The sequence below is a fragment of the Podarcis liolepis genome (assembly GCF_965112155.1).
Source record: "Podarcis liolepis genome assembly, chromosome: 7".
Classification (NCBI taxonomy): Eukaryota; Metazoa; Chordata; class Lepidosauria; order Squamata; family Lacertidae; genus Podarcis; species Podarcis liolepis.
In genome coordinates, this window is record NC_139561.1 from 78,572,467 (window position 1) to 78,597,024 (window position 24,558).

Below are 24,558 nucleotides of genomic sequence, written 5' to 3' on the forward strand. Positions count from 1 at the left end.
TATTTTTGTGTATGTGTGGTGTGCATGCACCCCTGTGTGCATAATAATGTGTAAGTTGGGAAACTATTTGCCTGAGGGATGATGAATGTGTCATTGGCCCTCCAGATGCTTTTGGATGTCCATCAGACCCAGCCAGTATAGTCAATGATCATGAATGATGTGAACTGTGTCTAACCACATCTGGAGGGCTGAAGGCACCTCATCTCTGCATTACAGAAACATTATGCCTCTCTACTCAGAAGGGAGTCTCACTGGGTTGCTTGGGATTTGCTCCCAGGTAAGTGTGCACAGGATTGCCGTGTTAGCTGTTTAGGTAAATACATTTTAACTGATTTTAACTGATCAACTCAAAGTTGCATAGATTTGCATGTACAGTGGTACCTTGGGTTAAGAATTTAATTTGTTCTGGAGGTCCGTTCTTAAACTGAAACTGTTCCTAGGCTGAGGTATCACTTTAGCTAATGGGGCCTCCTGCTGCCACCGTGCCACCGCTCCATGATTTCTGTTCTCATCCTGAAGCAAAGCTCTTAACCCGAGGTACTATTTCTGAGTTAGCGGAGTCTGTAACCCGATTCATCTGTAACCTGAAGCATCTGTAACCTGAGGTACCACTGTAGCTAGAACAACAGTTTCAAAAGGTGGATCATATTTTAGTTGTTTTTTTAGATGGCATGCTTCCGGAGTCACCAGCTTGAAGCACTTGGGCTCACAGGCCTTCTCTGGCTCCCACAGAGCTCCCTCCCGCTTCTGAAATTTTGCTTTATTTTGCTTTTTTTTGCTGTTGTAGCAAATGTTGCAGGTGCCCACAGCACTTTCTCCAATTTGCAAATGTGCCCATTGACCCCCAGATGATGGTGATGTTTAATGTGCATACACACACACACACACACACACACACACAAACATATACCAGTTGCAGCAGGTGCCAACTTAGAAGAGGCATCCCTCCCAAACGAAGCAAAGGGAAGATGCCTCTTCTAAGACGCTGGCTGCCAGATGCAGTTTTTATAATTACTTCTATCAAAAATAATTCTTTTAAATAAATAAATGAATGAATGCATCCTTAGATTAACTGGGCAGGCTTTTTTAAAAAAAGGCAATTTAAAAGGTATTTTAATCAGTTAATGTAGTGAATTGGTCAATGAAATGAAATGTATTGTGATTTCTTCTGAACGCTGTGGCAGAAAACATGCTTCGCAGATGGAAGGTTTCATGCTCAACCTGCAGCTAACAGACCCGGCGTACCAAGATCCATGGTACCACTGCGGTGGGAAGGTAAACGGCATTTCTGTGCACTCTGGCTTCCATCACAGTGTTCTGTTGTGCCAGAAGCGGTTTAGTCATGTTGGCCACATGACCCGGAAAGCTGTCTGTGGACAAATGTGGGCTCCCTCGGCCTGAAAGCCAGATGAGCACCGCAACCCCATAGTCACCTTTGACTGGACTTAATTGTCCAGGGGTCCTTTACCTTACCTTTACCAGGACCAGGAATGAATCTCTGCTTTGAGACCTCAGAGAGGACCTGTCAATCAAAAAAGCACATGGAGAGAAGGACTAATGGTCTGACTTGACATATATGACAGTTTTGCATGTGTGCTTTTTAGAATTAAATAAATCTCACTTGAATGTTTCCCTTTTTAAAAACTACTTAGAATCACAGAATCATAGTGCTGGGAGGGACCCGAAGGGTTCATTTACCCCAACCCTTGCTGTGCAAACAATAATCATGGTTGTGCAATTTTATGGATGCTTGCTTTTTAAGGAACGTCCTGTTGAAACAGAGACAGCATAGGAACAGTCACCAGAAAATACAGACTTGGCTTGCTAATGTGGGGAAAACAGAGTCTATAAAGAAGATGGGTTCTGAAGGCTATGGCTCACATGGAGGTGGAGGAGAAAGCCAAAGTGGCTTTGTGAAAATTCAGGGAGGCATAGCCAGGGGCAAGCACTGGCAGTTTAAACACGTGCTCTTCCCAGCAATGTGGTGAAATCGGGTAGCAGTGAAACAGAGAGGGGCAGAGTTCCAGAACAATATTTCCTCAACTGCCAAGAATGAGCACAAAGTCCTAGTAAATAATTCCACCCACCTACTCCACTGTGTATCCCTGGCACTTGCAGTTCTACAATGCAAGCACTGATGTGGCCCATGTCGGTAACACCACCAGCTGAGCAGTACTTCTGTACTTCAATCAGGCAGGTTACTAGGGTTGTGCATCAGATTTTGCCAAGGCCTGGGCCAAATCAAGCATATTCAGAGGGCCTTGAATGAGGCATGGACCGCTACAGGTCGGGGTGGATGGCCCAGAGCAATCTGTGGCTGTCTGGGGCTTCAGGTAGGAAGGCAGACCCTCCAAGTGTTCCTATTTCCCAGAGCCCACCCTAGATTTACTGAAGCTGTCCCAGTTTCTGATTTGATCCCATAATGTCCTGCCTTTCCTTAGGACGTCCCTGTTTTCATTGGATAAATGTTGGAGGGTATGGAGTTATGTGACCCCTGAGCCAAGGTGATAAGTAACTATACAACCTTTAGAAGACACCTGAAGGTATAGGGAATTTTTAAAAATGTTTAATGTTTTATTATGTTTTTATATATGTTGGGAGTCACCCAGAGGAGCTGGGGCAACCCAGTCAGATGGGTGGGGAATAATAATAATAATAATAATAATAATAATAATAATAATAATAATAATTTTCATTGGAGAAATGTTGGAGGGAATGGGAAGGATAGGCAGGCATTGGGCCAAGACCTACCCTGATCACCAGCTGTGTGAAGGCAGGAGCCAGCCGCCTGATTCTCCTTCCTGCCTGTTGCATAGCGTTCCCCTGAAAGCAGTTTCTCTGAAGATGTACGGCTTGCAAACGAGCAGGAATTGTGGCTCTGCTGAGCTGCTCTTCAGCATAATCACAGATCCTTCCTTGTGCAGATTGGTCTCTTGCAAGTGCCTTCTGCCTTCTATATTTCAGGCTTCCTAACACAACAAGCCGGTTTGCACAAGAAATAAGCTCAGGAACCATAGGTGACCCAGCGGATCATTTGGGTGCTCAGGAAAGGATCATCAACATTTTGGGGACCTGTAGCCTCGTATTAAATTTTGAGAGTGGGCAACACCCGATCTGCCTTTCAGACGGACAGAGAGAAAGCACAACCCCACTTTGTTCTGTATAAGAATCTGATTCAGTAGAATAAAAGATCCTCTGAAATTTGCATGGTTTTATATGGGGGTCCCTTCAAAAGCAAGCATTAGAGAGAGAGGCTTCTCCTTCAAAGGCAAACCAGAGGCAGAACGGAAACAATAACCAGAAAACAGGGTACATAAGGCTGGTTCTGAAGAGTGTTTGAAGTGAATGTTGAGAGGGAGCAGAAATAGCTTGGTGACATTCAGGAAGACATGGCTAGGGGGAGGGGCAAACATTTTCAGTGACATCACATGCAACACACTCGTATGTGTTCTTCCCAGAAATCTGGCAAAATAGGGGGCAGTGGAAGAATCAGGGAAGAGCAGAGTTCCAGGGAAACAGTTATAAACAATGAACTAGAAGCCTTAGTAAAAAAACCAAAACCCAGTTTGGGGAACATTTGGGCCCGGCAAGCATGGCTAATGCCCAGGGGTCATGGGAGTTGCAGTTCGGCAACATTTGGGGGCCCAAAGATGCCGCATAACTGGTGTACACCGTCATCACTGTGTCTCTCCTTTACTTCTGTGTCTCCTCCTGTGAGTGATCCTGACTTGGGTCCTGTCTAGCGTCATTAGTTGAGCAGTATTGTCAAACAACCAGTTTCTTATCAGTTTACCAGCTACATCCCCCTGTGCCTCAAATCATGGTGCTGTTTTGTCAATGATTTGAGCACCCCAAATTATTTAGAAGAGCACTAGTTTGCAAATAATCCCAATGGTAATCATAATCAACATGAACCAACATGGTCTCGCATTCTTTCATTTTCAGTGGGGCTGTCCTGCTAATCTAGCCAAATCCTGAACCGAATCAGGCCACTTTTTTGTAAATTTGTGCTAATAATAATAATAATAATAATAATAATAATAATAGTAATAATAGTAATAATAGCAGTACACTTCAAAGCAAGCTAAGATGGAGAATTGGATCAACAGAAATAGCTACATCAGTGATGCCACTTCCCCACTGGCTAGAGGAGATGGTCATGTCACCTGGTTTGTCATTAGAATGATTCCCATTAAAATATATTAAAAAAACTGCATTTAATAATTAGACTGTAGAAGAGTTTGGCATAATCATTAATCATATTATCTTTTGATTCCCTATCTGCCTTTAAAGGGGAGAAGTCTTGAACCAGTTCTTTCTGGGTATTCCAGTATCTGTTAATAACATCTATTAGGCAACTATCTGGGAACATCCTCACTCTAATTTACAGTCCTTTCCAGAAAATGAATCAATGCCCAGCTCTTTCCAGCTATTGCCACATACCTCCTCTCCTTGGCTTACAAAATACTCCAGCTAAGAGTTGTCCTTGCATTGGCATCACTCTGCTCCAGTTTGGGCCCTTCAACTATCTGACAACTTGAGCTCATGCCTCATTTTGGTTCTGCTTCCTCTAGGTGAGTAGAAACCAGAAGTCCTGGGTTTTTATTCTTTTATTATTTCTTGAAAGGGAACGGGTAGTGGATGTGAAACAGGAGCAGGAGGCTTGTGCCAGGAACTGGGGCAATATTCAGTTTTGCTCATATGTGAAGGCAAATCGACATAACCCACACTTTCTGGATCAATACTCGGACCAAGGCACAGCTGCTCTTCAAAATTAACCAACTGTTCTCCAAATTTTTTAAAGCATTTATTAAGCCAAGAAATGTGTACAAGAATGCATGTATTTCAGTAAAGTGTGCACGAAAATGCACATGTTAGAATGTGAATTACCTGTGGCCAAATCTTGGGTCCCCCAATTATTAGCTGGGGCAATCAGAATAAGATCCACTATTTGACTGCTGATTCAGGACCCTAAACTGTGTTTTATATAATCGTGTTTTATACAATCGATATATTCTGTGTATATCACAATGTTCTTTTTTTGCTATGGCTGATGGCTGACGCAAATAAAGTTTCATTCATTCATTCATTCATTCATTCATTCATTCTTGGGTCCCCAATCAAATCAGGATGCAGACAGCATGGATTTAGGTAGCCCTCAGTTGCTCCAGATTGGATTGTGCACACCCAGAGTGAGCATGGGCTGTGATTCAGTTCAGGCTTTGAATCATCCTAGGTGGGACTATGGCCACTCCTATGTACTGCTTCAGACTTTTAATCTGATTGGGGTGGGGATGGCCGTAGAAGCTCTGCACAGCCCTATATATTGGTAAAAATAGCAGACAAACAATCATTTCATTAAGGAACATTGCTTTGCAAAAACATGTATATTAGGCAAAATTGCATAAAAACATGTTATCTGAAGAAGTGTGCATGCACACGAAAGCTCATACCAAGAACTAACTTAGTTGGTCTTTAAGGTGCTACTGGAAGGAATTTTTTATTTTGACTATGGCAGACCAACACGGCTATCTATCTGTAATAAAAACATGTGTAAATCAGGAGAAATTAGGACATTAAAAAAATCAACGAATTGTTGGAAATGTGGAGAACTGAATTTGAGATTGGGAAAAATGTGAAACTAAAAGAAACAAAACTTGAGAGAACTGCCCATCCCACTTGTGGCCCACCCTATTCTGTGGGACTCTAAATCCCATCAGCCCCAGCCAATGTGGCGAATGGTCAGGGATGACAGGAGCAGTAGTCCAATAACATCTGAAGGGCTGTGGGATCTCCAGCCCTCGGCTATAGCAAGAAGGTCAAGAATCTTTGAGGGTCTTTAAAGGGAAAAGGTGAAGGGAAAGAAAAAGTCTGCATAGAGACTGCCAGTTGCTTTAGTAATGAGGATCAGTGCATAGCCCTTGCTGGCTCTACAGATCTATGTGAGTAGAACTGCCAATCAACCAAGAAAAAAAAGGAGAAGCAGCTTGCTAGGTTTCTATGTCTCTCCTTCTGGCAAGATCAGAGAAAAACAATGGGGAATGCTGGTATTTTCTTTGAAAACATTAAAGTTTTCTTTTAAAAAATGGTATTCTATTCATTAAACATTGCAGAATTAAAAAGAACCACACCTAATTTTTTTCAATTGCAAGCTTGTACAAAACAAAACGTAGCACAGAAGCAAGGGAAATATCCATCAATAATAGTATGAGCTCTCTGCTCTTGTGCATTTTCTTGCTTTGTATGTAATAACACAAGACTAGCCTGCTGGATCACACCCAATGGCCCATCTTTTTTTTTTTAAAAAAAATTATTTGGTTTTTCAGAATAAAATTTTACAATCACATATCCAACATACAACATAAAAACAAGATTCCAAAGAATCTCCTGGACTTCCCTCCTCCCCTTTGTGGGTCCTATTGTTAATCGTTTCCTCCTGCATCTTTGATGATAATCCATATCTTTTACATTTCCATGTCCATTTCCATTACATTTTTACATGTCCAAAATTCAGCATTAAACTACAAGTGTTATTCCAATTCTACTAACAATTTTAGCTGTTTGCAATGGTTTTAAGATAAATTATACATTTTCCCCATCCAATGACCCATCTAGTCCAACATCCTGTTCTCACAGTGGCCAGTCAGATGCCTATGGGAAACCAAGCAGCAGAACATGAGCACAGATAACTCTCCCCTCCTGTGGTTTCTAATCAATCCCTGTGAATATGATTGAAAATGGTTCCCCATATACAGCATGAAGAAGACTGGGGATAACTTGTCGCTTGGCAAAATTCCATGGTGTTCCTGAAAAAGATCACATCCCGTTTCAAAACTGCAGTGTGTTCCAATATCACATCACAGGCTCTCTGGGAAAACATACAGATTCCATTTGTGCCAGTTTCCACATCTCACTAAACCGGTTGTTCTCAAGTGTTGGCTGAGGCTCCCATCCCTGACTTATAAAATCCCTTTGAATAAGCTCATAGCTGTATCCATTGTCCTTTTCGGAGCAGATCTTCTTGAAGTCCTCCTTAGCTTTTGATCACCCCAACACCATGAAAGCTCTCCTGTGCACAGGTCTCCTCTTGGCCTTGTTTTCACTAGGTGAGTAGAAACCAGACATCCTGGGTTCTAGTAATTTAATCTAAAAATAGGGAGTGGTTGGTGGAGCTACAGCAAGGAGACTGAAAAGCTAAGGTGCTCTTAGAAATAAAAACTAGCAGATGGGCAAAGCAGTGAAGAGCAGGAGGATTCGGGAAGCAGGGCTAGCATCTTGGAGTAGGGAGAAAAAAATAAATTACTATGCAGACAACTAGGGTTGCCATATGTCTGGAATTTCCTGGACATAGGCGGAAAATGGCAGCAGAAAACAGTGTCAGGACAGAAATCTCTGAAATGTCCGGGAAAATCCGGACGTATGGCAACCCATCTCGAAAGTCTAGATAAAAAAGCTTAATAACTTTTGTGTCCAGATTTTCACTTTTTGAAATATGGTAACCCTAAGATGACTATGTTTGGAATTGTGGCTTCTGGGTTACAGTGTCACAAAACTGCTTGTTTCTAGAGCCTTGGAAGCTGCTGTTCTCTGAGGGACGAGGCCCTTGTTCCTAGGCTGCAGCTCTGTGGATGGTTTCCTTAACCCCACTGAAGCTGCAGGGAAAGGGAAGGGAGAACACCTCCTTGGGGGTGAGATGAGAAGAGGAAACGAGGAGAAAACATGAAAGGAACGAAGCGAGAGGTGGTTTCTCCAGCCAAGCCAGCAATGCCTTCCCTGTAGTAGTGGGGGCGGCTATTTGGAGATGATTCTTACTTGGCAGACACACACACACACACACACACACACACACACACACACACACACACAGAATGCATGGAGCAGAAATACAGGAAATACAGGGCAAAAAGTGTCCTGTATTCAATCAACACATAGCATTTTACACTGAAATCTGGGATGATCCTGTATTTTAAAGGATGGGCGACAACCCTATTCCAAAGTGGGTCTATTTAATAAATGATAGCAATATTTGCATTCTTGTTTTGTATTTTTATGTTGTGAAGCACCCTGTTATCTCCTGATGAAAACTGGTATACAAATTTAATAAACATAAACGACAACAACAAGCAGGGATAGCTCACTTGGTAGAGCACAAGACTCTTAATCTCAGAGTTGTGGGTTCAAGTCCCACATTGAGCAAAAGATTTGGGAAGACCTTTCTGACAGTAAGAGTTGTTTGGCAGTGGAACTGACCATCCTTCAGAAGGTTGTGGCTTCTCTTTCATTGGAGGTTTTTAAGCAGAGGTTGGACGGTCATCTGTCATGGATGCTTTGGTTGAGATTCCTGCATTGCACGGGGTTTGGACTAAGGGACTGTTGTGGTCCCTTCCAACTCTACAATTCTATGGTTCTAATAGCATCTGCCAGCACTGGCTATACTGTTTGTCTGTACTGTAGGGTAGGTGTCAGCCCTAGATTGCTCTGCTGGGGCACATGAGCTGGAGCAGGTTCCCAAGCATCCTAAAAACTGATTCCAGACCTAAATGAGTTGGCCTGGAGTTGTGTATTTGTGGATATCCCAGTACATCTCCCCTGGATGTTCTACTTTTGTTTTAAGAGCGAATAAAGGAACCTTCCATCCTCTTTACTCAATGAAATATAAGGTAACTTTGCTGGCAGAAGTGTACCCAGCTTCTGAGAAAGAAGGAAAGCCTACCAGGAGATAGGATGATTGAAATGAACTTGGTGCTCATTTATTAAACATAATTTCAATTTTCGAATTCTTTATTAAACTGAATTGCCTTAATTCAAAATAGGTTAACGTGGTTTCCAAAGTCGAGGGAATCTGTCGTTGTCTCCCATCTTAAGCCCAAGACCCTCTGGCTCCAAGGCTCAAAAGAAGATGTGTTGTGGTGTATGTTAATGACACTGAGCCTTCTTGATCCCCTTTCCTGTTTGTAGGGGCACCGCTACAATGTACAACTTGTCAGTATGGGCTGAAAAACTATTGTGAAAACCGAGAGGCACATAGCTGCCCAGCTGATACGTGCCTCAAAGGTGTTCTGGATGACAATATATGTGAGTAAGAAAGGTTTCATTCTTTCTACTGAATGTGCACACAGCCCTTTTCAAAAGACACCTTCCACATGTAGTAACTGCATGCTGGGAAATCAAAGAACTAAAGTGAGGTCCATGTGTGAATCAGCCCTAAAATACACAGAGCTGTCATTCTTCATCCTGTAACCTTTCATCACAGAAGGAATTGTGGGGACTGCCATTTTGCCAGTCTATAGCTTTTTTAATGTGTTTGTGGGAGGTGCTATTGGAAGGAGTCTCAAAGCAGCTAACATTCTCCTTTTCCTTCCTCCCCCACAACAAACACTCACAGAGTATTTGTTGTAGGGGAGGAAGGGAAAGGAGAATGTTAGCCGCTTTGAGACTCCTTAAAGGGAGTGAAAGGCGGGATATCAAATCCAAACTACTCCTCCTCCTCCTCCTCTTCTTCTTCATTGTTATTATTATTATATGTATTTTGTGTTTTCATTTTGCATTTTAATGCTGTAAACTGCGCTGTGATCTTTGGGTGAACAGTGGCATATAATTTTAAATAGAAAGAAAGAAAGATAGATGATGATAGATAGATGATAGATAGATGATAGATAGATAGATAGATAGATAGATAGATCCTAGTTAGCTAGCTAGCTAGCTAGCTAGATAATAGTGCCAGTTCCAGGTTGGGGTGGTGGCTTGGACAATGTGCCCCCAGCAAGTGACACTGTCATGTTTTGTCTCCACCTCCATTATTTTCCAACTTCCCTAGCTAGGAGTGCCTTTTATCACTTTTGGATGGAGCAACAGCTGTGGTCACTTCTGTATTTAAAATCCCTCCTTTGGCAACCCTACAGCTTTGAGAGTGCCACAGTTAATGCCAGGGCAAAGATGATTGACTTGAACCTCCTTCCTAATTCTCTTCCACAGTTTCTCAGTACAGAGAGCAATTTAATTACAGTGACTGCGTTGACTCCCAGGAATGCCACCCAGGCTATTTTGGCTTTGCTACAGCAATGAGGAAATATTTTCGTGTGAAGTTCACCTGCTGCCATTCTGCTGCATGCATTGAGGATGGATTCGGAAGTAAGTATTGTTGGGGGAATATCGGGGTTGAAGCTAGATATCCTGGGCTGCCTGAAATGTCCAATAGAATCCAATTACCAGTAAAATGGGGGCATTTAGGTGAGAATGTCAGCACAATCTCATCCAGCAAGTAGTGAGGGGTGTTGCACCAAGCATGAAAACAGCACAATCATTTATACGCTTATAAGCAAAGGAAGCAAAGGGGCAGCTAAGTCCATATATAGCAATACTTCCACATTCTACTAACTTCCGCTGGCTTCTGACTTATTCCGGGGAAATTTGTTGTCAATTAACCTTGGGGCAGGGAAGAGATAACGGCAAATTTCAGCATGGGCAAATATAGCAGCATTTTTATTTCATTGCCTACAACAACCCAGTAGCATCATTCCTAACAAATGAAATTGTTAATGGTATTGATCGCAATGAAGATGATCAGAGTTGATTGCCAGTCATAATTTACCCAAGAATGAACTCAAAAATGGTGTTCCTGGCCACAATTTCAAATAGATGGAAGGTTGGCAGGGTCTACCCCCCCCCCCAATTGTTGTCATATTGTAATCACAAGTTCCCCTTGAAACTTTTATATTAGATTTTCCCAGCTGGCACATTTGACTGCAGCTGTAGAACACCCTGGTGGGTGTCATAATCCTTTATACAAACCGGAAACTAAGGGCCAGAATGGACTTGGCATGCCAAAGAAAACAGAAATCTAACCAGATTTCATTTTGACAGTGCATCCTGGGAGATATGGTCCTCTGGAGTGCCCAGCCTGCTTCTCTAACAGCACCACTGATTGTGAGAGCATGACAGCCCGCAGGTGTCCTTATAAAGCGACTAAATGTATAACCTTTGGTGGTATTATGAAGCAAGGTGAGTAGAACTTCCGGTCACTACAGAGGAAAACAAGCAGCTGTCAGCCACCAACTACCCATCCCCTTTTTGGCCAAATATGAAGAAAGCAAAGGGAGGAGGGAGATCATAGAATCATAGAATCATAGAATCATAGAGTTGGAAGAGACCACAAGGGCCATCGAGTCCAACCCCCTGCCAAGCAGGAAACACCATCAGAGCACTCCTGACATATGGTTGTCAAGCCTCTGCTTAAAGACCTCCAAAGTAGGAGACTCCACCACACTCCTTGGCAGCAAATTCCACTGTCGAACAGCTCTTACTGTCAGGAAGTTCTTCCTAATGTTTAGGTGGAATCTTCTTTCTTGTAGTTTGGATCCATTGCTCCGTGTCCGCTTCTCTGGAGCAGCAGAAAACAACCTTTCTCCCTCCTCTATGTGACATCCTTTTATATATTTGAACATGGCTATCATATCACCCCTTAACTTCCTCTTCTCCAGGCTAAACATGCCCAGCTCCCTTAACCGTTCCTCCTAAGGCATCGTTTCCAGGCCTTTGACCATTTTGGTTGCCCTCCTCTGGACACGTTCCAGTTTGTCAGTGTCCTTCTTGAATTGTGGTGCCCAGAACTGGACACAGTATGCCAGGTGAGGTCTGACCAGAGCAGAATACAGTGGCACTATTACTTCCCTTGATCTAGATGCTATACTCCTATTGATGCAGCCCAGAATTGCATTGGCTTTTTTAGCTGCCGCGTCACACTGTTGGCTCATGTCAAGTTTGTGGTCAACCAAGACTCCTAGATCCTTTTCACATGTACTGCTCTCAAGCCAGGTGTCACCCATCTTGTATTTGTGCCTCTCATTTTTTTTGCCCAAGTGCAATACTTTACATTTCTCCCTGTTAAAATTCATCTTGTTTGTTTTGGCCCAGTTCTCTAATCTGTCAAGATGTGTTTTATTTGAGGGAAATATTTAATGTTTTCATCAACATGAGATTTCCTTGCTAGAAACGAGTTTTGGGGAAATATATCTGTCCCTGATTTCTGTATGTGAGAAAGAGAAATAAAAGGATAAAAGAAGGACCCTAGGAAGGTGGGATCTCCTGATTATTGGGGAGGTACACAATGTTGGCCCCAGTCCTCAGTCACTGGCATGCTATTGGCCTCACTCACAGATCGCCCTGATCACATGCAAGCAGACATGCAAACAGCTGTCGTTCCCATTTTGAGTTTCCCAGGCCCTGGAAGGATGCTATATTGTGGGCCTTATGGAAGATTCAATTGTTGGCTAAATTCATATGTGTGAGCTTCACCCAGTAGCCTTGATCTGGTCAGAATACCAATAGACAAGGAAGAAAGGTAAAGCAGGGCTTGTGGAAGACATCAGATGCAGACTGTTCTCAGGTGCACTGACCCTGACATTTGTCCAAAGATGCCTGACCCTGATGCCAAGCCTGACTCATATTATCCTGCTGCACCTTTCATTTCAGTGTCTTTTTCTGAGTGAAAAGATATCTTCTGAATATTCAGAGAACATAACTGGGTTGGGGGTAAAGGGGGACACATGATTCCAATGGCCCTGCAAATTGCATGAGTGTGCTGGGTCCTGAAATCAACCCTGACTCATATTATCATTCCTCTTTTTTCAGTGGGTAAAAGTGAAGTGGCAGCTGCTTTCAAAGGATGTGCAACCCCAGATTTTTGTAATTACATAACAACAGTCCCCAAAGGAGTAATGCAAAGTTTAAATAACTGGGTTTCGTTCAATGTCAACCGAGCAGCATGTTTTGATGCCCAGTCATCATCCTATACTTCTGGCCTGTAGATGGGCCCTTCGTGGGATTTAGGAGGAAACTGCACCAAGCAGCGGGGGAGTGGAAGATCTCTGAAGATGATAAAGAGTGAGTGTTTTTCTAGAAGGCAGGTGCAAGAGAGCAGGAAATTGGGGTTTCAGAGCTCTAGTTATAGAAAATATGACACAGGAGTTATATTTCCATTGAATTGTGATCTGAATAAATTCATAAAGCAGACAAATACTGTGTCTTTGTATTGTGGATTTTCCAGCAAATAATTTCTATGCAGATATGGCATGATGAATTTCTGAAGGTGAAGAAGGAGTAGGAAACTGAAAATTGTAATCTGGGATATCAATATGTATTTCCTAATGGCACGTGTGTGTGTTTTTAGTAGGGGAACTATTTCCACCAGGAAAGCTGGAAAGAGAGAAAAGCATTACTCTGTACTCAGTTCAGATTGCTTGTTTTTCCATTGCACCATTGCAAATATGTAAAGGAACCAGAGATCAGAGGAAAGATCTCACTTGTCCTGTCCAGTTACATCCTGATGTCAAAATGGTCCTGTCCTACTGGTGGAAAAAAAGTATAATAATAAAATAAATAATTGGCAATTCCCCATCATTTCATGTAACTACAGAATCTGTAATATGCAATGAACTATCCCACCTAGCCTTGGTTCTGCTACTGCTTGGTCACAACTAGCAGAAGTAACAGTCAGATACATTGGTTGAAATATGAGGACCTGAGTAGTGGCTAATTTTTTTGGCTCCCCCTCCCCCTGCCCCCCTCAAATGTTTCCAGAAACTCAGATTCTGTGCAAGCTTCAAGTTGATTATAAATTAACTAGCAGCCTTGTACCTGATAGTGTCCAGAAATTCTGTACTGTCTGGAAAGGTGCATAGGTTGAAACTTTCTCCTTGATCTCAGAAATTGTCCCAAGACCATTCACAGGAGCAATCAAAAAAAGAACCAACTGGTCTAACACCGAAACACAGGTGCAACTTGAAAGGCAATGTCCAGAAACCATCCACGGTCAAGAAACAGTAAGTGCAGTGTTTGTCAGAGGTAAAGGCATAATCCCTATTGACAGAACCCTTTGAAAGGCTGTTGGCATCAAGTCCAGTTCTCCATAAATCCCCACAGACAACATGAATGAAGGCCATGGAGCACCAGTGTTTGGGAACTGTTGCATGTGACAATGTCCACAGATGTGCTGTAGAGGGAAGTGAGGGGTGGATGGGGCTCATCAACCTGGGTAGGTAGTCCATCTAGAAGAAGGAAAACTCTGATCCTAAAGCTCTGCTCCCTTGGGAGAAGATAAGGCTAAGGAGTAAACCCTACACAAATCTGGACTGGAGTCCTTAAGATTGTCAGATGATGTCTTGTACACCTCCTTCCAGCAACATCTGCAGCTGCTCTGCTTTCTTTTGGACTACATCAGTGAGGCCAAGAGAGGTGCCTTATCCTCTGGGCAGCCCAGGACCTCCATACACACTGCTGAGGATTGCGCCCCAGAGGTGTCACTTTTGTTGCTGCTAATGCAATGGTTTGACTTCACCCCTGTAGGTGCACTCCATTGTCTCGCAAGATGGATGGATGCATGCAGTAAGGGGTGGGAAATAAACAACTGTGATCCCTGCTGTGTCATGGGCATGTTGGCACACTCCATTGCTGCTTTTCCAAAACATCTTATGCTTTCCCTTTTGCATTGGTAGCCTAGATATTTTTCTACTGCTCTTATCATGATGCTAAGGTTTCCATTAGTCATATCTAAAACAGCAAAAATGTGATCAAAGGTCCACACAGCTTCTACAGAAGAGACACAGATATGGCATAATTTCATCCATTTTAATCCATCATGGATGCTCTATTACGTGCATGAAACATACTCTAACTGCTGTGTGTGATGGATATATATATAAAGCCTAGGAGGGTCCAGATTAACAATGAAATTGGGTAGCAATAAGACAGGCAGGTTGGAACAGTGTTCCGGAACAAGCATTTCATCAAACGACACCAGTGAGCTTACAATCCCAGTAAAAGAGGCTGATGACCATCATCACTATATTGCAGACACTGGTCTCCACCCCATGTAGTTATGCCAGCTGATAATTGTCTCCCAACATCAGTTTACTCTTGGTTAAGGGCCTCAGGAAACCATAGAAAGACTGGACCCCCATGCCAAGTGCCAATAAAGACAGTGGGATTTGAGTGAGGCCATAAACTGATCCTGGGTGAGGGAACTATCTGATAGGACAAATTTTTCACAGTAAACATGCCATGTGAAAAGTAATGATTTTGCCCCAGAAAACACATTATTGGCTTCTCTATGGGAATGCTCCAACCTGTTCTAAGGAAGGTACTTTGGAATATATTCAGAATGTGCTGGTGATTCCAGTTAGGGGTGGACGTGGGTGCTATTGACAGATCCTAACCCTAACCCCAAACCACCAGTATAGGCTTGCTTTGTAATAATAAGCATATTAACTGGGGTGAGTTTCCTCAAGCAATCAGGCTTCAAAATTAGAATGTCCTGGTACTTTCACATATATACTTTCCCACAGATGAAACTGCTTCCAAGTTTTCAGGCCTCATCCCTGGCCTCAAAGACAGAAAACCTAGATGAAACAGCTGCCTCAGAATACCAGTAATTGTCAGCTTTTGGCCAGCTTAAAGCCATTTCCGAGCTTGGGAGGAGATGGGGTTGCGGGCTACCCCCTCCCACACACGTGGGGGCTGGCCTTTTGCCCCCGCGAGATCCAGGGAATCCCCGGGTGTGCCTGCGACCCTGCCCGCCAATCGGCGGGCTGGGGAGGCGTGGCCTAGCCTACTTAAGGCCAGGCACGCCCGGGGACCGCCCTCTTTCCCCTTGCCAGCTGAGCGGTTTTCCCATCCCACCCACCCTTAGGCTTAGCTAGCTATGACCTTGCTATGGACTCCGGTTGGTCGCTGCAAGGGGCCTGGTAGGAATTTTTCCAATTTGGCACACTGTCAGCCTTTTGGTTTTTTCGCCTACCTCATAGCAATCGTCACAACTTCCGCGGTATTGGCGGTTAGGCATTGGCAGGGATTTATTGTTAGGCAAATGAATGGGGGGGAAGGAAGCGCCATCACCTTCCCCCAAGGAAAGGGTAGTCTGGTAGAGGACTCCGGGGGGCGTTGCCTTGTCCAAAACCTAGGGAGGTAAGGGCCTCCGGCACGCCCCCGAGCGGTGACACCCGTGGGATCCTAGTTGGCATACTTCAACAGGACTCCCACGGCTTGTGGACAACCCTTCCCGGTCTCCATGCCGGATAGTCGATAGGAGCCAATGCCTAAGGCCAATACCTTTCAATTCTGTAATCAATAAAGTTGTGGCCTTTTTATGCCCATTAACCTTAAATAACTTGTCCAGTGTCTTCATTTCACATGGGGGAGGGGTCTTGCCACGCAAGTGGGCGAAAAATTTTCTTGACACTCTGTACATGTTCGCTGCAGCTCACAGATGCCAGCAGCCAAAGAACATTAATTTTGGTGGCTCCTTGAGTTCTGAAACGAGATGAAATATGGAACAGCACAACCCACCCTTAACCTAAGCCAAAGTTCAACGCATTTTCATTAACTTCTGAAAAGCCTCCAAACTGGGTCTTCCGGTCGGTGCCAGCGCTTAATGGCGGTCCTAGCTCCGAGCTCCGGAGAAGGACTGCTTCGCAAGTTCGGGTCTTACCCGCTACGGCAAGCGGGGGACCCCTAAAATCCCAGGCGCTGAAGCCTGAGAACAAGGAGACTCGGTGGGCACCTTTGCGCCCCCCGGTACCGTGAAAGAGCCTTTTTAAAGGCTACGGATCGACATCGGGAGTGAGCGCGGTGCTGAGAGTCGCTACCCAGCCTGCGAAGTGAAGCCGCGTCGCCATAAGCGGAGAGCGCCGATTCCTTCCTGAAAAGAAAATCTGGACTGAATCCCCGTGAGTAAGAGCTGAAATATAATCGGGACCTTTAAAATTTTAAAAATTGGGCTAAAAACGGGGGAGATCTAAACAAAGGAAGTCTGCCTCCCCCCGACTGCATGAAAGTGAAAGCAACGGAGCTCTAAACCTGCATCCGTTTAAACCTGCTCTTTGATCAGCTTAACCGGACATTCAGACCCTTTGATCTCCCCTCTAGCTAGCAGGGCAGAGGGGAGGTGAATTTGAGCAATAACTGCAAGATTTGTTGGAAGTAAAAAACCTCTGCTGTCTCACTTATTTGAAAGCATGAAACGGTCTGCCTTCTTAGTACACTGAACTGACTTTTCCCTGTGAAGTGATACTTTGATACAAAGTTTCCACAGTGCCTGGCTACTGTACAATACAACAAGAAGTAGCATAAATAGGGCAACTGTGGCAATTTGAAGTAACAAGCTTTTAGACTTCTGACTGTGTTAATCTCCCTTTTATATTTTGGACATTTGGGACAGTCTCCTTTGTCTCTATACCTGGAATCTTTGCTCTATGGCCATTTTGATTTGCTCCCTCTAGAGGACAAAGTGAAGTCCGGCACGGCCTAAGACAGTGGAATTTTCCAAGGGAGAATAAATCCCGTGGGAACTGACCTTGACATGAGTGGCGCACAAGAAGAGATAGTCACAAGGGCCAAGACCAAGCAACAACAACAACAACAGCTGCAACAGTCACAGGTAAAGAAAAGAGGCTCAATCTCAGGCGCAACAGTTGGATCAACAGGAATAACAGCATCAACAGGACAAGACAAAGGAGCAGCCGTCTCTATGGAAGCTGTGACAGATGCCTTGCTCAAGATAAACCAAACTCTGGAGTCTCTGACAAAACAGACTTCAGAGAATACACTAAAATTAACAGAAATTTCAGCAAGACTAAACCAGAATACAGAATCTATAAATAAATTGGTGGAGGAAAACGCCACTACGCGCCAAATTGCGGAAGACGCCAAAGCTACTGCGGGAGAGACACAGGAGAAATTAGAGCCGATCGCCAAGAAGGTCTATGAGCATGATGCAACTTTGGCCTTGTGGGAGTTACAGAGGAAAGAGAGAAATTTAAAAATAAGACTGATCCCGGAGAATGAAGGAGACAACCTTGTGGAATACTTGACACGGGAGTTTGTGGATTGTTGGGAACTCCAGGAAGACGAATTCAAAATTACGACTGCCTTTAGATTGGGTAAGAAGCAAAACAGAAAGACTCCGAGAGACTGCTTGATTACACTTAGATCCAAGGAGGAAAGAGACAAAATATTGGGACTACACTTTGAAAAGGCCTTGCAGATTGGAAACTCAGCTGCACAGATCTTTAAAGACATCCCAAAATATTTTCTGGACTTAAGAAACTACTACAAGGACTTAGCCCTTTTATTAAAGAAAAACGCTATCCGTTTCAGGTGGGAATTCCCACAAGGGCTGTCATTTGACTATAAGGGAAACAAGGTGAAAATAAAGACAATTCAAGATAAAGACAAATTTTTGGCAAGACACCAGGAGGACTTACAGAAGGGGACTGTTGACGTACTTGCAGAACAGAGGAGAGCATTGGATATCCTGAATCTCCCGTTTGGACAAAAACCACTACCATCAGAAGAAGAGCAACAACTTGGAGCTGTTGGAGGAGCCTTAGAAAAATAACAAGATGGCTCTGCAATTCCTCAGTTGGAATTGTAATGGGCTCAATGGGCCTTTGAAGAGAAGACAAGTATTTCATATATTGAATAGAGAACAATTGGACTTGATATGCTTACAAGAAACTCACATAACCAGAGCCCACAGGAGATTACTTTCAAATAAAAGGCTAGGACAAGAATTTATTTCATCAGACAAAGTTAAGAAGAGAGGAGTTGTAATATATGTGAAGGAGAAATGGGCTCCAAAAATGATATTCAAAGATGAACAAGGGAGATATTTGGCTGTGGAGATACAAGTACAAGGAGAAAAATTCCTAGTTGTTGGAATTTATGCACCAAATGAAGGCAAATCCGACTTCTTTAAGAGACTTCATGAAACTCTGATGGACTATCTGGACTACAATATGATAATTATGGGAGACATGAATGGCGTGGTCTCCACTAATATGGACAAGGCACAAAGACTTACAGTCACCAAAGAAGGGAGACTCCCTAAGACTTTTTTCGAAATGACTGAAAATATGGACTTGATAGATATTTGGAGAACAAGGAACCCTCTGGAGAGAGAGGGAACCTTTTTCTCCCAAGCAATGATGACCTGGACCAGAATCGATCAAATCTGGGTTACTAGTGGAATGGCTCCGAAGATCAAGAAAGTGGAAATCTGCCCAAAAACTTGCTCCGACCATAACGCCGTGAAGATGGAGATGAAACTCACAATAACTGGTCAATTTAGATGGAGAATGAATGACACCCTCTTTCGAGATAAGGAGATTCTCACGAAGGCCCAAAAGACCCTAAAAGACTATTTTGAAATAAATTTGAGGACCGACGTGGAGAAAAGAGTGATCTGGGACGCAAGTAAAGCGGTGATGAGAGGATTTTTGATTCAACAAAACTCAATAAAGAGGAAAAAGCAAAATGAGAAAAAAGAGAAGATTCTGGAAATGATAAAGGAAGGAGAGAGGAAATTAAGAACAAAACCAAAGTCTCAGGACATTTTAAGAGAGATCAAATTATACCAAACACAATATATGGAATTGATGAACCAAGAGATTGAATGGAAGATAAGGCAAATGAAGCAAAAGACTTTTGAATCAGCAAATAAATGTGGCAAACTTTTGGCATGGCAATTGAAGAAAAGGCAGAAACTAAATACAGTTACAAGCCTGGAGGTGGATGGAAAGAACATATCCAAACCCAATGAAATTAGAAATTGCTTTTTAAGCTATTTTAAAAAACTCTACACCCAAGGCCCGCAAAATGAAGAAGATATAGACAAATTCCTCGGAAAATATGGACTACAAAACATCTCTCATCAAAGTAAGATGGACTTGAACCAGAGAATCTCAGAACAAGAGATAGAGGCTGCCATTCAGAATATGCAACTGGGCAAATCTCCAGGACCAGATGGACTGACTTCCAGATACTACAAATCGCTGAAGGAATGGTTGACTCAACCACTAAGAGAAGTTTGCAACGAGATCCTTGAGGGAAAAAAGGCACCTGAATCGTGGAAAGAGGCATATATTTCACTCATACCAAAGTCAGAGACTGAAAAGACCCAACTTAAGAACTACCGCCCAATATCCCTGCTTAATGTGGATTACAAAATTTTTGCAGACATTTTGGCAAAAAGATTTAAAAGAGTTTTGATGGAGAAGATTCATAAAGACCAAGCAGGCTTTCTCCCTAAAAGACATCTAGCAGACAATGTAAGGAATGTAATAGATATTTTGGAGAAGTTAGAGGTGAATATAAACACCAAGGCAGTATTGATCTTTGTGGATGCGGAGAAGGCCTTTGATAATATCTCTTGGAGTTTTATGAGGAAGAATCTTCATGGGATGGGGGTAGGTCAGGGCTTTGAGAATGGTATGGCTGCAATATACTCTGAACAAAAAGCTAAACTGATTGTAAACAATGTTGTGACTGAGGAGCTTAAGATAGAAAAAGGAACACGACAGGGGTGCCCGATTTCCCCATTACTTTTTATTTCAGTTCTGGAGGTGTTGCTGAATATGATAAGAAATGACCAGCAGGTCAAAGGTGTGCAGGTCGGAGCTAAACATTATAAGTTAAGAGCGTTCGCAGATGACCTAGTATTGACTTTGCAAGAGCCAAACACTAGTACGAAAAGGGTTTTAGAAATAATACAACAGTTTGGCCAGGTAGCTGGATTTAAGTTGAACAAGCAAAAAACCAAAGTTTTAGGGAAAAACCTAACAGATATGGAAAAGGAGAAATTTCAAGAGGAAACAGGTTTGACTGTGGTCAAGAAGGTTAAATACCTAGGGGTTTATTTAACATCTAAGAATCAGAATTTGTATAAGGACAACTATGAAAAATGCTGGTCAGAAATTAAAAAAGATTTAGAAATATGGTCAAATTTGAAACTGTCAATGTTAGGCCGAATTGCAGTAATTAAAATGAATGTATTGCCTAGAATGTTATTTTTGTTTCAGACCTTGCAGATTATTGATAAGATGGAATGTTTTAAGAGGTGGCACAAAGATATCTCGAAATTTGTCTGGCAGGGCAAAAAGCCCCGAATTAAATTTAAAATATTGACAGATGTTAAGGAAAGAGGGGGTTTTGCCCTGCCGGACCTAAAATTGTACTATGAGGCAGCAGCTTTTTGCTGGCTCAAAGAATGGATGCTCCTCGAGAACACGGACATCTTGGATCTGGAAGGTTTCAATAACGCTTTTGGTTGGCATGCATATCTTTGGTATGGTAAAGTTAACAGTGCCTTTAAAAATCACATTGTCAGAAAAGCATTGTTTAATGTTTGGATAAGATATAAAGATCTACTAGAAAACAAAACCCCTAGATGGGTGTCGCCAGTGGAGGCTAAAGCAGTGAAGAAACTCAATATGGAGGTCGGATGGCCGAAGTATTGGGAAATCTTAGAACAGGATGGAGATAAGTTCAAACTACAAAGTCAGGAGAAATTGAAGCATAAAGTAGAAAATTGGTTCCAATACCGCCAAATAATGGAATTTTTTAAACAGGACAGGAAAGTCGGTTTCCAGGTGGAAAAATCAAAATTAGAAACTGAACTGTTAGAACCCAATACTAAGAATTTATCTAGAATGTACAACTTGTTGTTGAAATGGAATACACAGGATGAAACAGTTAAATCGGCAATGATTAAGTGGGCTCAGGATGTTGGACATAATATTATGTCAGCTGACTGGGATTGGTTATGGAACACCGGTATAAAATTTACGGCATGTAATGCCTTAAAGGAAAACATTATGAAAATGGTATACAGGTGGTACATGACCCCAGTCAAGTTGGCAAAAATCTATCATTTGCCTGATAACAAATGTTGGAAGTGTAAAGAGACTGAAGGTACCTTTTATCACCTTTGGTGGACATGCCCGAAGATTAAGGCCTTCTGGGAGATGATCTATAATGAAATGAAAAAGGTACTTAAATGTACCTTCCCTAAAAAACCAGAGGCCTTTCTCTTGGGCATTGTCGGCCAATTGGTGACAAAGAAAGATAGAGCTTTTTTCATGTATGCCACAACAGCAGCAAGAATACTCATCGCAAAGTATTGGAAGACACAAGATTTACCCACTTTGGAAGAATGGCAGATGAAAGTGATGGACTATATGACACTGGCCGAGATGACAGGCAGAATCCGTGACCAACGAAAAGAGACGGTGGAAGAAGAATGGAGAAAATTTAAAAGTTATCTTAAGGACTACTATAAACTTAATGAATGCTAAAATGCCGTGGTTACCAGAAACAAAGGGGTACAGGGATATAAGGTTAGATTATAAAAGAGGACTAAGAGGATAGAGATTGGAAAGTAACAATTGGGAGTTGCTAGTTGAACTACGGACATTGGGATGCAGAGAGGGGGGGTATGGGGAAGTCCAAGAAAAGAGGTTTATGAAAATATGTTTGAAACTATACGTGTATGTTTGTCATTTTTAATGTTTGTTTGTTTTTCTTAAAAATGTTGTAAAACCAATAAAAATTTTATAAAAAAAAAAAAAAAAAAATGAAAAGCCTCCAAACTGGGATTTCACAGAGATGTAAAAAAGCTATAAGGCCATCTCATGGCTCAAATATCTATGCTCGAGAATTTGTAAAGGAAGCCTTGTGTACATGAAATACATGAAAACTTTCTCCATCACTCAGCTGGGACAGGACGCTCTGTGGGGCCTCTGAGGAGTCTGTCTGCCTCCTCCCACTCAGCTGCCCTACAGCTGAGGGGGAGGCGGTAGATGGACTGTTTGGGGCAGCACGGAGTCTGCGGGTGCCCAAGCCACCATGTCTCTCCCAGGAGAGACGCATGGCTTGAGTGCACTGCAGGCCCCGCGGTGAGTGTCACACAGCATTTTGTGACCCCCCTCAGTGGTGACACCTGGGGCGGCCCGCCTGTACCACGCACCCCTTCCTCCGCCCCTGCCATCACTGAGATAGAGGAAGGATGCATAGAGTAAATGCCAAGGATGATTTGGCAGAAGCACCTAAAAGTACAGGGATGGTGGCATTAAGCTAGACTGGCCGCTACTTTCACCTCAGCTTTTCCCAGCAATTTCCAGCAAAACAAAATAAAAAATCCTGAAGAGTGGGCCAAGAGATAACAAAGCTTTTGCCACTTTGAGGGGCCCTGGGAGGGAAGGGTAAGCTTAGAGAGAAGAGAAACATAGTTGTTATTAACAAACGGAGAGAAAAAGGGAGGAAATGCAGTTTAAGCCAAAGGAGAGAAAGCAATTTATTCACCTTGCTCCCTATCAGCACCATTCACAGTGTATTAATGGTTATGCAGATTTTGGCCTGCATTAAAACCAAAGTCTGAAGTAGTAGGGAAACACCCCAACCTTTTTTAAACACACACACACACACACACACACACACACACACACACACACACACCCCAAACACAGAGATAGATACAGACTAAAAAAAACACTATGATCTTCCATGTGGGACTCCTGTAGTGAGCACTGTGTGGGATGGTTTTTTCAATATTCTTCAAAATTTGCTCCTGCTTGGGGCACAAAATTAGAGTGGCCACAACAATTCCTATTTGCAGAGTTCTGGTCTATGTTGAAAAGACTGGTAGTCCAACATCCATGGCAAAGCTCTTATTGCTTAAGAATGGAGAATATTTTTTAAATAAATGAATTCTGGAATACTAAATAATTGACCATCCAAAGTAGCTTGGCTGAAAGGGTAAAGTCCAAGAGATACCAAACTGCCTGGATGAGAAGCTTGTGTGATGTACAAATTGACCCCATACCTTCCAACATTTTGGGAGGGCAATTCGGGGCCCACAACCACCACATCCCGTTCTTTGCTCGTGCCCCTTCTCCCAGTGCTCCCCCCTAAAAATGTTTAGGGGTATTCTCATTTCCTACTCATATTGAAATACTGCTCCTCAATGTGGCACAACAGGTTTAGGAGTATGTATGCCCCTGTGTCCCCCCAGAAAAAAGCACTGCACCTACCTTTGAGCACTCTTCCTCCTTCTCAGGAGTGTGGGGAGATGTGGTGGAGTCTGGTGTAGCATGCAGCGGAGGCCAGCACAGCCTTCCAGCACGCTGCACCAAACCACCCTCTTTTCTGGAGGCAGCAGATTCCAGGCTGGACTTCCGGTAGGCCACATCAAACTGCCCACTTCTCTGGAGATGTGAGCGGCCTGGTGCAGCCCACCAGAAGGCCTGCCAGCCTACACTGCACCTCCTGATGCAGAGCAGACTGTTTCCTGTTGCAGCGCAGCTATCTTCACCTCCTCCTCTGGTGTTGGAGATGAACCGCCACAAAAGGAGGTCAAGGTAAGTTTTCCTTCCATTTTTTAGTCTTGTTTGTGGACTCACACCACAGCGGAACCCTAAAACACCTGGCGCAACCAGTGCGAGGGATCAAAATTGGGGCATTCGGGATTGGGAACAGGAGCCGGGGTAGCTTCTGCCAATCCGTGAAGTCCCAAATAAATCAGGATACTTGAGGGGTCTCTGACCCCTGTGAATATGTTTGTGAAAATGCTTTCCCATATCCACTGTGAAGAACACTGGGGATAACGTGGATTCTCATATGACAAAATTTCATGGTGTTCCTGGAAAAGATTGCATGCAATTTCAAAATTGCTTTGTGTTCCAAGATCACATCAGAGGCTCTCTGGGAAAACATGCTGCCTCCATTTGT

The 24,558-nt window shown here is 43.1% G+C and overlaps 1 protein-coding gene across 2 annotated transcripts; it reads left to right on the forward strand.

Moving 5' to 3' along the window:
- The first annotated feature begins 127 nt into the window (after window positions 1–127).
- LOC310712509 (uncharacterized protein) lies at window positions 128–13,015 on the forward strand. Of its 2 annotated transcripts, none has more exons than XM_083515647.1 (6): window positions 128–4,574; window positions 7,016–7,106; window positions 8,959–9,075; window positions 9,976–10,131; window positions 10,864–11,001; window positions 12,631–13,015. In XM_083515647.1, exons 2-6 carry the CDS (start codon window positions 7,058–7,060, stop codon window positions 12,804–12,806), a joined length of 636 nt encoding a protein of 211 aa, XP_083371773.1. In that variant the 5' UTR covers window positions 128–4,574; window positions 7,016–7,057; the 3' UTR covers window positions 12,807–13,015. The 2 variants fall into 2 exon arrangements, with proteins under 2 accessions (XP_083371773.1, XP_083371774.1); XM_083515648.1 differs by lacking the exon at window positions 128–4,574 and adding an exon at window positions 6,866–6,990 and having other exon boundaries at window positions 7,038–7,106.
- Window positions 13,016–24,558: the final 11,543 nt, after the last annotated feature.

What these genes read in the sequence shown, in the direction of transcription:
- LOC310712509 (XM_083515647.1), top strand. Translation starts at nt 7,058, where the DNA reads ATGAAAGCTCTCCTGTGCACAGGTCTCCTCTTGGCCTTGTTTTCACTA. An exon ending in CTTGGCCTTGTTTTCACTAG is followed by an intron (nt 7,107 to 8,958) that starts GTGAGTAGAAAC and finishes TCCTGTTTGTAG; the next exon opens with GGGCACCGCTACAATGTACA. An exon ending in CATTGAGGATGGATTCGGAA is followed by an intron (nt 10,132 to 10,863) that starts GTAAGTATTGTT and finishes TCATTTTGACAG; the next exon opens with TGCATCCTGGGAGATATGGT.